General features: G+C 33.7%; 1 protein-coding gene across 1 annotated transcript in view; it reads left to right on the forward strand.

Annotated features, from left to right (window-relative positions):
• TBC1D32 (TBC1 domain family member 32) overlaps window positions 1-12,235 on the forward strand; it is a 213,391-nt gene extending 201,156 nt beyond the window's left edge. The window contains exons 33-34 of the mRNA XM_026456419.1: window positions 1,886-2,074; window positions 11,991-12,235. Of these exons, the coding sequence (XP_026312204.1) occupies window positions 1,886-2,074; window positions 11,991-12,110 (309 nt within the window). The 3' untranslated portion in view covers window positions 12,111-12,235. The remainder of the gene's footprint in view (window positions 1-1,885; window positions 2,075-11,990) is intronic.
• Window positions 12,236-13,571: the final 1,336 nt, after the last annotated feature.

A 13,571-nucleotide genomic window follows, 5' to 3' on the forward strand; every position in this document is an offset into this window, starting at 1 on the left:
GTCTGGAAAACAAAAATTCAATAATACCCTCTGGTATAGGCTGATTGTGTCTCCTCAAAACTCACCTGTTGAAGTCCTAACCCCACTACTTCAGAATGTGACTGTATTTGAATAGGGCCTTTAAAGAAATAATTAAGTTAAAATGAGGTCATTAAGTTGGACCCTAATCCAATATGACTGGTGTCTTTATTAAAGTGGAAATTGGGACACAGACATGTACTAAAGGAATCCCATGTGAAGACACAGGGAAAGACAACCATCTATCTATACGTCTCAGAGAGGCTTCAGAAGAAACCAGCCCTGCCAATAGCTTGATCTTGGATTTCTCCAGAATAGAGAGAAAATTCTTTTGTTGTTGTTTAAGCCCCCCTGCGTGTGGTTCTAGCAAAGTAATATGTGTTAGTTTGTTCAAATCAGTTAAAAGCATGCCCGAAAGTTGAATCAAGGGTATGAAAAATAACTTTTAGAACCTTTTCAAGAATATATTTTTAGAAGAACAAAATGATAGAACACAAAAGGAAAATTTCTATATCTGTATCCTCTATACCTATGACAAATTGAGATAAGCCATTAAATCTTTTACCTTTTCCTCCCCACATCTCCAAAAAAAAAAAAAACCCATAAAACTAAAGAAGAAGAGATATTCAATAAGGGGAATCTTTCATCGAAGGTAAAGTAATTTGTAAATCATAAATGAAAGTGAAAATATTGGAAAGTAATTGTGTTCGTTTCTTACAACTATAATAACAAAGTACCATGAATTTGGTGGTTAAAAACAACAGAAATGTATTTTCTCACACTTCTGGAGGCCAAAAGGCCATAATCAAAGTGTTAACAAGACTATGTTCACTCCATAGTTGCTGAGGAAAGAACTGTTACTTACCTCTCTCCAGGTTTCTAGTAGCCTTTAGGATCTTAGCTTGCAGAAACATACTGCTTCTTCACATGGTATTCTCGTGGTATTCTCCATTTGTGTCTTTTCATTGTTTTCCTTTCGTGTGCCTGTCTTTGTGACTGTATTTCCCCTTCTTATAAAGACACCAGTCGTATTGGATTAGGGCTCACTGTAATGACCTCGTTTTAACCTGATTACGTTTGTCAAGACCTTATTTTCGAATAAAGTCATATTCTGAGGTTCTGGGGGTTCGGGCTGTGATGTATCTTTTGAGTGGGGCTCAGCTTTACCCATAACATTGATGTATCAAAATGTTTCCAGTATTTATAATCTCTGTGTCATCGCTACTGTTTTTTCTTAAACTTTTCTGTTTTCCACAGTGGGTGCGCATCGCTTTTATAATCTGAACAAATGTTATTCAAAAAATAAACAGGGAAAAAAATCCTTTTGTAAAAGTCTCACTTTTGAAATATTCTCTGCATTAGCTCCCGGTTTTTATGTTATGTACTTCTGTTAGGTTTAAATTGTTTTCTGATTCGGGAAGAGTCCATTTGCATTAATGTAACATGTAGCAATCTGTCATCTGCATAATTATACATCTGTGGCTGTAGGTAGGATAGATAAAAAAACTCCCATCTCTGAATTAAAATAGTCTCCTAGCATTTGTGATCTGTAGAGAGCAGATTGGTGTTTTGGGTAAGAGGAGCACGGTATGAATAAAGAAGGCATTGAGTAATAGGGATGTGAGGAGCGTGGCCACTATCAGTTACCCTTAGGGCCTGAATTCCAAGGCCGTGAAAGTTTTTTTCACAACTGAAGCAAATAGGAGAAGCATCCTTGTTAGGCATCTATGAAGACTGTCTTTGTATTTTGATTAAGTGCTAAGCTTTTCATTGGTTTTGTATGAGTTACTAGTTAATGTTTTTTAAAAGTCAAATGTGGCTTTATAAGTTTTTAAATGAACTTACTTCTTTTTTTTTTTTTTTAAAGATTTGCCTGCAATGGATAACCCAGTGTTTTTGGAATTATTTAGATTGGATAGAAATCTGCCATTATATTGCTACTTGTGTTTTCCTTGGTCCTGATTATCAAGTGTATATCTGTATAGCTATATTCAAACATTTACAGCAAGACATTCTACAGCACACTCAGACGCAAGGCCTGCAAGTTTTCCTAAAAGTAAGTACGTTTATATAGAGAGGAAAAGATGGAGTTAATAGCTAACTTTGGTTGCTTAATTTTAGATACTTTTTCTAGGCACTCATTTAATCCTAAAAACCAATGCTGAGAGGTAGATATTATTATCCCCATTTTAGAGATGAGTAAACTGAGGCACAGAGTTAAGTTGCCCCAAACCATATAGCTAAAGTGGAACTTGAATATGAAATAAGCTCTCTGGATCCAACACTTTGTTTGTAACCCACATGCTATGCCAAAAAAGAAATATTTTAAAAATATTCCTATGGGCTATTTGGTCAATAAAAGTTTAATTTACTGGTTTGATACTTTTAAAATATATTTAATATATTAATAATTTCCTAAGCTTTCATATTTTTATAATATTTTTCTAAACTTCCGTTTTTATAAAAGATTTTCATGAAAGATTATTTTATCATAGCACTCATTTTAAAAAGTTATCACCAAATGTGGTGCTACTTTTAAAAAAGATATAGTTACTTTCTCAATTACAATAATGTGATTTTGGAAGTTGGGGACTTTAGAAAGTGCATGAGATATAAATACATCCCAGTGTTCATTTCTTGGTGGAAATCCAGCTATTTGTTTAAAGTTAAGAATCTTGGAACTTAAAATGTTTCCTTATCCCTACTACCTTTGCCATCCCACATGAACGCATATACACGGACACACTAAAAACAACATTCATCATGTGCTAGGCTTTCTCTAGGTCAACAAATAGTTTCTATGTAAATTAATTTCATTATTTACCATTAAATACTTGCCATGGTTATTTTCCATTTAATGATATTTTTCTTTAAATAAATGTCATTGATCCTTTAAGATTGCCAAATTATCAAGCATTTTTATTTCATCAATTCAGAATTCAAAAGGTTTTAAGCTTTCAATATATATCACCAGAAGTATAATCTTAGAAACAGTCTTAATGAAAAAGTATGCTGAGAAAAATGATTGCACATGTAGAAGAAAAACTAAGATAGAAAAATAAAAGAATGCTCTCTAAGAGGTGATTTGGAATACTGGAAGTGTTAAGCAAATTGAAATTATGTTGAATACAAAATGCAGGTTCATTTTCAGTAAGGGACATTTTCATCATCTACAGTGGTCAATTATAGGAATTTCAGAGTCTGAAATTTTCCTGTACTCATATCTGTCTGTATCCCCCTAACCTGTAATTCTCTAACGTCTTATCCCACTTTAGTTTTTCTTACAGTTTTTATCACCATCTGAAATTATTTTATATGTGTTTTTGTCTGTCTTCCCTGATAAAATGTGTAAGTTCTATAAGGACCGTGACTTGGTCTGTTTCATTTACTGATGTATTTTCAACAATATATCAAACAGTAATACCTGGTAGATAATAGGTATTCAATACATATTTGTTGATAGTATAAGTAAATAATGTAAGTAAATAAATGGGAAAGGTGAATAAACTTTGTTTTATTCACATCGAATAACAAACATTACTAAATTCGTTAAGTGCTTACCGCTTATTTTTCTTCCTATCAAAAGCATAATCTTTAAATTTGATTGATGTTGATTTACAGTTTCATCTCTCTTTTGACTATTTGAGGGAAGGAAAAATTATAATAGTTTACAAATGATAACTTCTTTAAATGTGTCCCAAACCATTCTCCATTGTGTTTTCAGCATAATGCTATCAGTTTAAAACTAAAGGATTTTAAATGGAGAGAGGAGATTATGACCTAAGCCTCTGTTAAATTACTAAAATTTGAATAGTGTTGGTTTAAATACAAACTAAGAACATGTAAGCAAGGAATTAATTTTAGCGTATGTCCTAGAACTAACCTTACTTTTTACCCTTGTTGTTTTCATTTATCTGAGAGATTAGGAAAAATGCTTTTTTGATTGATAGCATGACTTTACTTTTGTTGTTTTATTTTCAGTGGATAGGTGTCAAAATTCACTGTTCTCTTTTAATGGGCACTCATTTTTCTTGTGAGATAAACTCTGGTATAGTGTATTTAAATATATATTTACATATCCCTTTAACTGCTCCATTTGGCCCTGAAATAGTCTTTTGTCTACAAAATATATAAATATATGTACAGCATTTTTCACTTATTCATATGATAACCAATAATGAAGTATTGATTAATGAACTGATTTTATTATGCCTACCCTAAAAACATCCCCTGTCAAAAATACACACATTATTTAAGAATTCCTCATTCAACTGAAGCTATAGAGATTGAACCTTGGAAATTATGTTTTACGCTTTCTTATTCAAAATCTCAGATTTGTGCAAAGAGAGAAAAGACTTACCAATAATTCTTTATATAGGCCAGGTACAATGGCTCACACCTGTAATCTCAGCATCTTGGGAGGTCAAGGCAAGTGATAGCTTGAACCCAGGGGTTTGAGACCAGCCTGGGCAACATGGCAAAACCCCATCTCTACCCAAAAAAAGTACAAAAATTATCTGGGTGTGGTGGCACGCACCTGTAGTCTCAGCTACTGAGGAGGCTGAGGTGGGAGGATCAATTGAGCCCAGGAGGTCGAGGCTGCAGTGAGCCATGATCATACCACTGCACTCCAGCTTGGGCTACAGAACAGGACCCTGTCTCAAAAAAAAAAAAAAAAAAAAAAAAAAAAAAAAAAAAAAATTCCCCATGTAACTGCATACCACAGCCATAATAATATTCTTGTATAGATTATTTAATCACATTATCCCCTTGCTCTACAGATTTAATAATGATTGCTTCCAGGAAGAATGAAGATAAAGTAGAACAAGATACTTTTACTTTTTATTGTATATATTTATGTGGGCTTTATTTTATATTTGAGGAATCAGCTCATACTTCTATTATCATAAAACTATTTTTAAGAAGAAATTGAATAAGTATATAAAAATAAATAGATCAAACATCTGACTGTTATAAATGGGTTCAAATAATTGGGCCTAATTGAATTCATTTTCAAAATGTTAAAAACCGCAAATATGTTATGCTTTCAGTTATTATCGGTTATCTTGAGAAACTGAAGATATGCAATTCTTTTCCTGATTTAAATTTCATGTATTGAGATAAAATGACATGATAAAAGCATTGTTTTAGAAATAAAAATCTGTGTGCAATATTCAGTATCAAAAAAATATCAGTCCATTTGTAGTCACTTTGATTTAGGCTCAAGATTTTAAATCAGGTAATTGAGAGTATAGACTCATTGCCTACATTTCTTACAGCTCACTGAAGAGCTCTTCATGATTCCAAATCAATATATGAAAAAGATAAGTTAGAATTTCTTGGATCAGAAGGTGAACAGTAATAGGCAGAACAGGTTTATGGGGGAAAGAAAAACTTACTTTTCCTCTTCAGATTAAACCTCTGAAATACTAGATTAGATGAGCGCCATGGGTATGAGTTGATACCAACAAAACATTGTCTGATTGTTTCACAGTATCCTTGTAGACACAACTAGAATGTGGACTGGATATTAGAGCAGTTAAGTGCATCATTTTCATGCTGTGGTGATTAATGGATTAGTACCGAGCTAGAAGGCAGCCTCTGAAGATATGCTGAAGAAAGAGCTCAGTCCTTGGGCCCAGAATTCTGAACATTTTTATCTGTGACAGATGATGGTTCAGAAAGTCCGTAGATATTGTAATTCCAAGGAGAAAAACATTCAACAAAGTAAATATTCTGTAATATCCCAGCAAGCTGGAAAGTCTTAAGTTCATTCTTCATTCTTTCAATTCATCTGTAGCTTGCACACACACACACACACACACACATACACACAAGCAGGTTTAGTGACAGTTTAGTTTAATAGTAGTTCATATGTGGATGTCCTAGTGCTTTAGTGAGCTGTGTTGTATTCTTCTCTAACATGCTAATAGGCTGTCAGCAATCTTGGCTTTAGTTTGTGAATTCAACCTGGAGACAAACTTCACGGAAATACCAGCCTAGAAAAAGTTGCCTTTCTGTGAAAATCAGGCTGTGAAGGCTCAAACTACTTAATTAAAATGCTTCAACTAAATCCTGCATATTATGACAAAATCAGTTTATAATTATGAAAAAATCAGATTAATTTCAACCCAATCAGTAAATTGGCAAGAGGGATTTTTTGTTGGTGCTATTGCAGCTGCTATTACCAGAGAATGTTGGCAGGGTGAAAAATGAAGATCAGACTGAGAAAATCTGATTGAATACTAAGCTTTTCTAAGATAAAAGTATACATAATATTAAAAACATATGAGCAAATATTTTAAAGGTATTTAGTACAGTGTCAACTGTGTTTTGCAGATATGTTTTCTGCATTGGCCTTTATTAGTCGATTCTATCTGGCTTCACATTCTAACTTTGTCACTCACTGTGTGAGCTCGGGTATGTTGCTTAGACTTTTGTGCTTATTTCTTCATCACGTAGGGTTGTGGGAGAATTAAATGAGATGATATTTGTAAAATACTTTTAGACCATTATCTGGAACATAGTACTTAACTTAGCTGTTATTAAGTTTCTACATCTCTCTACTAGATTCCTTTTATTTCTTTGTTAAAGAAGAAGCTATGTAGAGAATACAAGCAAAGGAAACAGGATTTTCTGAGTGCATAGCTACACTTTGGTGTACTTTTGCTCCCATTTTTCTCCAGCTCCTGAGACTTCTTAAGATGTCATATAATAGTAATACCTGTCAATGACATTACCTTCACACCTTGGTCAGAAATATCCTCTTATACTGTTTCTGATCAGGGCCTATTCTCTCATTAACCTGGTCAAGGCTAAGTCAGGTCTCTGGTACAATCACATATTTCCAAGTACCCTTCAGCTGAGTTTAAATCTTCAAGACTCTGTCCTGAATCTGTAAGAGCTTCACATTCTATCCAGAATTACAAACACTATATAAACTCCCTGATCCTAAGGATCACTTAGGGTACTTATGAAAGTTAATGTATTTAGACTCCTTTCCAGACCTGTTAATTCAGAATTTATTTGGCTGAGGCATGAGTTGTCAGATTGTAGTAGAAAGTCTCAAGTAGCTTGAAAACCTTTAGAATACATAGAACTGTGACCTTTGGAGCTTGTTAGTAAATCAGAATCCAGAATGCCAATGCCAAGGATTCAAAAATTTTAGGGACTGCATCCTGGAGTTTCTAATTTTACTGAACACCCCAGAAGGAACATACTGGAAGAAACATTGCTTACCAGTTGTTTATGTTTCTAGCACTTTGATCAAGAAGATTATATATACACATACACACACACACACACACATATCCACATATGCATATATATATATGCATATATATACACACATACACACACATAATAGGTAAGACACGACACACAAAAAGATTAGTAAGGGTAAAGAGTAGAACTATATTCATAAATCATTCTCTCAAGAGCTTTCTATATGAGATTTGACATTAATGCAAACCTTCAACTTTTGTTAAGTGTATGTTAAGTTCTATACTTTTGGTGGTAATTTTTTATTGTATGTGCCTCATAGTGTTGTTAATAAAAGTCAACTCTTCCAGTTTAACCTACTCAAAGTAACTTACCTTACCCTTTTTTTCTCCATAAAGAGCTATTATATTTTAAAAATCATCATTTTGCAAGGGCATTAATAATTAAATATTTGGGATAGAATATATCAGAGAATATCTAAACTTGGTCCTGAATTCATAAACCAGGGTATACCGTGTTAGCACACTTGATCTTTTTATGCTTTTTATCTGTTTACTACTACAAAAGACCTTATCTTCAATTCAGATTTTAAGCTCACATGGCTTGCAGTAGTTCTAAAAAAAATTCTGCTAAAAATTAGTATCTTCAATATTTTTGCAAACATCAAGTAATGCAAATAACTTTTGAAAGTATTGGTATAGCTTTCTTTCCAAAATAGGCACATTTTTGAAGTTGCAAGAAAAGCCAGTAACATCCTAATATTTTAGATAAATGGTTCCTTTATATATCCATGGCAAGGGGTTGAGGAGCAGAGACTGGAGTCAGTAATCCTGGATAGGTCCACCCATGCCTAACATCGTATGTCTGTAGTGTGATCAAGAAAATGTAGCTGAGCCATTTCAAAGACCATCAGTAATAAAAATGTGTTCTCATTATTTATAACCACTATGAGTATCTTGAATGCTTATTGTATGGCACACACTGGTCGAAGGGCTTTACAGGTATTGCTCATTCACTCATGGACTTATTCAACTATTTATTGTTCAACAGCTGTGAGCCAAGTACAGTTTTTGTCACAGGGCAGGATGTCTCTGCCCACGTTGAACTTAAATTCTCCTGGAAGTCTAATAAATGAACAAATACATAATATCTTAAGTACTATAGACCTTATTGTATTGATAATAAGGAAATCAAACATGGTGGAGGAATCTAAGGTACCAGTCAGATAAAGATGCCAGGCAAGACCACCCTTGATGGGGTAAACAGACACCTAAATGAAGCAAAGAAAAAGTCATGAAAAGACTTCCTAGGCAAAAGCCTGCTTAAATAGGAATAAAGGCAAGTGCAAGATCTCAGAGGTCTGAATGAGCTGGCTCACTTACAGAGTGTCAAGAAGACCGCTGTGGCCAGAGCAAGGTGAAGAAATAAGAAAGGTAAAAGATGAGACAAGGACCAAATCATATAAGATAAGAAGTTCAGATTTCAGAATATTTAATCCAGAGAGCAATCGTATGATATTATTGTCCACATTTAACACATGAAAAAGTGAGGCTTAGAGTCAATAAACTTACCCAAGTTCATACATCTAGTAACTTAGTAACTAACATAGGAGAATTCAAACCCTTTCATTTGATCTGAATCCAAATTCAGTGTTCCTTTACTAATCTGATGTTTTAATAAATATCCTAGATTCAGTGGTCCCAAATCAAATGCTCACAATAGTTAAAACAGACGAATGCATATTTGACATTTGAAACTGTACTTCTATACACAAAGGAGAGAGGGATACTACATATATACTATATTATATAATATTGAATACATCCAACTTTGTGGTTTAGAATGGGAATTTTTAATACTTTTGGATGTTTCAACATTTGAAACTCAGAATTAATGAAGCGAGCAAATTATTAAAAACAAAGCAGTTGAATAGCATTAGATACAGCAAATGAAATGCAGTAAGCTCAAAATGAACTTCCTAGCTAAAACTTAAATCACTCTAGTAGTAATCTATCAAAAAAATTTCTGGAGCAAATACTACACCGTTAATATAAAGCAGAATAGTGTTATCGGCCGGGCGCGGGGGCTCAAGCCTGTAATCCCAGCACTTTGGGAGGCCGAGACGGGCAGATCACGAGGTCAGGAGATCGAGACCATCCTGACTAACATGGTGAAACCCCGTCTCTACTAAAAAATACAAAAAACCAGCCGGGCGAGGTGGCGGGCGCCTGTAGTCCCAGCTACTCGGGAGGCTGAGGCAGGAGAATGGCGGGAACCCGGGAGGCGGAGCTTGCAGTGAGCTGAGATCCGGCCACTGCACTGCAGCCTGGGAGACAGAGCGAGACTCCGTCTCAAAAAAAAAAAAAAAAAAAAATAGAATAGTGTTACTACCTTATGTAATTAATGTGTCTGCTACTTAAAAAATCGGGGCATGCATATTTTTATATGTAGAGTTTGATATACTTTGGTCTATAAATGAAATGATAATGAAGGAGTATTCTAAGGAAATCGTCTGTTATAACTTGAATGATAAGCTGGAAGTCTAAATGGTCCTATTACAAGTAAAAGTTATCCACTAAAAGGGCCATTAGAGAACATTTAGGATAAGATGAAAAAATGTTCTACTTTGAAGACAAAATGTAAAATGTAGATATTTTGGAATTTTATTCAGAGCTAAAATTGCCTACAAATTTTCATTAATGAACTATATCATTTGAAAACACTCTTTTTTAAATGTGAATTAAAATTTTTCTCTTATGAAATAAGACGTTAATAGCCTTATGTGTCATTTTTATGGGTATTTCTTTGGTGTAGTTATCAGGGCATTTACAATTAATGTTTAAAATGGAAACCATGATTTCAAAAAATGCATTCTAAGGAAAAAATATATTTAAATTGAGTTATAACTATGGCTGTCCTTAGGTGGTTTTTGTTAAAGTGAAACAATAATTAAAAGATGTTGAATAGATACTGCTTATTTTTTGCCCAGAAATGAATTGTTAGAGATTTGTTCAAGTGCTGTCATCTCCTATTATAATACATATTTAATGCACAATAAGTATTCCTTTGAAAATAATGAATATGTCCTGAAACAGTTCTTCTGCCATTGGATCTTTAGTCTCTGGTTAGAATAACACATTACTGTAATTCCTCCCCATCTTAGGTATAGTTTTAGTGAAGAGGTAGTTAAGGCCACATCACACATAATTTGAATGAAGTGAATGGATAAATTCATAATTGTTCCACGACTATAACAATAACTGTTTAAAATGAGTTCTTGAACAGTAGGGTTGTTGTTACTCTGATCCTATTTTTCCCCAAAGAAAAAAGTGAAATATTTTTGATAGGACAGGAATTTACAAAGACCCAGTATTTCTGCTATTCATAAGATAAAAATATTCCCTTTGACTCAGTTACTTATACATAAAATCAGAGACATGATCTACATCTCAGTTGTCAACATTTTAGAGCAGGGCTCTTCTCATCTTCATGTCTTCAGTGCTGATCAAGAACCTTACGTATAATAAAAGAATGAATGAGTGAAGAAGTGAAAGAAGGATTGAAATAATTTCACAATTATCTTAAGATTAGAGCTCAGATACTTATGTTGGAAGTTATTTGTTCTACCCTTAATGGTATTAAGTATATAACAACACCGTTTCATTTCTTCAGCTATAATGTCAGCCTTGTAGATCAGTCGTTAGTTTTTTAGAATGTCCCGACTAACCTTTCCCCCAAACTATGTAGACTTTTGGTGATGATGGCAAAGTAAGGATAAAGTTACATCAAGTTATATGCAAGCTGTGAATGATTACTACCGTAAGTGACAAGTGGTATCTGAAGCCTTTAAAAACATCTGTTCTCATTGAGATGGTGTAATGTTTTCCTAACTATTTCTGTATTGAGGTTTCTTCTCTATAAACTGCCTCTAACACGATATCTGGTATATGATATGCATTGGCTTTTATTCTTTGGGGTTGCTTTTTTTTTCTTGTTATAGTAATTCTTGCCTTTAAACTATAAACTCCTGAAAGGCATGAATTTTCCAAAGTTTTTGTAACCTCCAAAACTTCTAATGTTGTAAATATTAATTACACTGAATCAAAGATGACTTTTCTTCTGCGTATTTTGTTTTGCCTTTAGTGTAGGTACTGCGTAAATAGTATTTGGAGGTACTAAAAGGAATGGTCATAAAATTCCCTTAAAAACTCTAAAATGTTAAACCGGTGTTCTTACTGTTTATTCTTGAGTGCCTCGTTTGAAACACTAACCATTAAATTCCAAATTAGTGTAGATGTGCATAGTACCAACATTAGTAATTGCAGATTCTTGGAGGTTTTATGGACAGTAGCTTATACAACAGATTTCTTGCACTATTATGATATCCTTTGGTAGATAAGCTTCAGCGTCTTTAATAATTACAAGTCTGACCAATCATTGTATAACATACTATTTTTAAAATTAGGAAGATTTCCTTATCTGCCTTTTTTTTTTTTTTTTTTTTGGTAGCTGTAAATCATTTTTGGTTTTGAAAATAGAAAACCTTATTTGAGGGGGACATATAGTTTCTTCCTGTCATATATATATATACACAGCTCACTAAATAAAAAGCAATTACACATTTACTGGCAACATAACCAGCCCACCCCCATCTATAGCTGAAAATAAATGGTATATCAATTATTTAAAATTCACTAACTTGGAATTGTGAGTCTTACCCAAGTAAATTTTCCCTGTATAATTTTTGGCAGGAAGAAGCACTGCATGGGTTTCGAGTGAGTGATTATTTTGAATACATGGAAATGTTGGAACAAAACCACCGAACGGTGCTGCTGAGGGACATGCGGAACATTAGACGGCAGAGCACATAGATCATGAGACACACAGTTTACATTTATGTTTTGTTTATTTTTAAAGGCAACAGGGCGGCTTGATTGTTTTCTGTGTCTGTAACAACATATACTTTGTGAATATACATATTGTAAATACTGAGAGGTTTTGAATATAATGATATATTTAAGTAGGTATAAGCTCAATTTGTGAATTCATTTTTGTAAGTTTGTTGTTTTGTAAGGTTATTATAGAATCAGATCTAGCTTACTTACAGTTCTTATTCATATTTAAGAGTCAGTCCTGGCCGTGTGCGGTGGCTCATGCCTGTAATCCCATCACTTTGGGAGTACGAGGTGGGCGGATCACGAGGTCAGGAGATCGAGACCATCCTGGCCAACATGGTGAAACCTCATCTCTGCTAAAAATACAAAAATTAGCTGGGTGTGGTGGTGCGCCTGTAGTCCCAGCTGCTTGGGAGGCTGAGACGGGAGAATCGCTTGAATCCGGGAGGCAGAGGTTGCAGTGAGCCAAGATCGTGCCACTGCTCTCCAGCCTGGTGACAGAGTGAGACTCTGTCTCAAAAAAAAAAAAAAAAAAAATTGGAAAAGGCCAACCTACGTCTCCTTCTTTATTCAGATGATTAAAATATTTTTTCCAGCGAATTTGGAAAGGAGAAGTAATAGTGTAAATAATATTTTGACTAGCTGCAGAAAGCCCGTAAGACAAGAAAAAGACACTATTTCCTGCATTCTTTATGTCTGTACATATAAAGGAAAACAGACAAAACCACAACTGCTTCTTTAACATGTGAAAGAGCAATGATATTATTTATCATGGCAAGTGGTAGAAAGACTGTTGTCCTTGGACATAATTGTTTTTTAGGAGTTGCTTTTAATACCTGTATCAGTTTATAATTTTTTGTTTGAAACGAAGTCTTTACATGGTTCATTGAAGAGATAGATTGGTTATTTCATACTGATAAGTATTCTACTCTTATTTGTTATGCATCTTCCTTAGTGATAGATTTTACTTGTACTGAACTTGAAAATATAAAGGAGAATACATTTCTAAATTATTTTAAATGGCCAACACTGTGATTTGTTTTATTTAAATAGAAGTCTCTGTACCAGTAAGATTAATACAGTATGTGAATGTCTATTTTTTATATCATAACTCACAATGAATATATGAAAGATAATACATGAATATATTACATTATTCATTTTTAGTCATAAGTTTATTGCAAGAAGTTTTTCTAATTGTAGATGTTGTTTTTTATTCTTTCCTTGTATCTAAACATAAATCAACCATTAAAATCATTCTAACTCTAACCCTGCTTTTTTTTTCCTTTTCAACTAAAAGTGGATCATTCACAAACTAAGTTTTTCCTTCAGCATGATCAAATAACTGGTACTATACAGTTTTCAATTTAGTAATATTTAGGCTATAGCAATATCAGCCTTCCAAAATCGAGTTTTATGCTGTAAATGCCAACAATA

The sequence above is a fragment of the Piliocolobus tephrosceles genome, chromosome 5 (genome assembly GCF_002776525.5).
Source record: "Piliocolobus tephrosceles isolate RC106 chromosome 5, ASM277652v3, whole genome shotgun sequence".
NCBI classification, from domain to species: Eukaryota; Metazoa; Chordata; class Mammalia; order Primates; family Cercopithecidae; genus Piliocolobus; species Piliocolobus tephrosceles.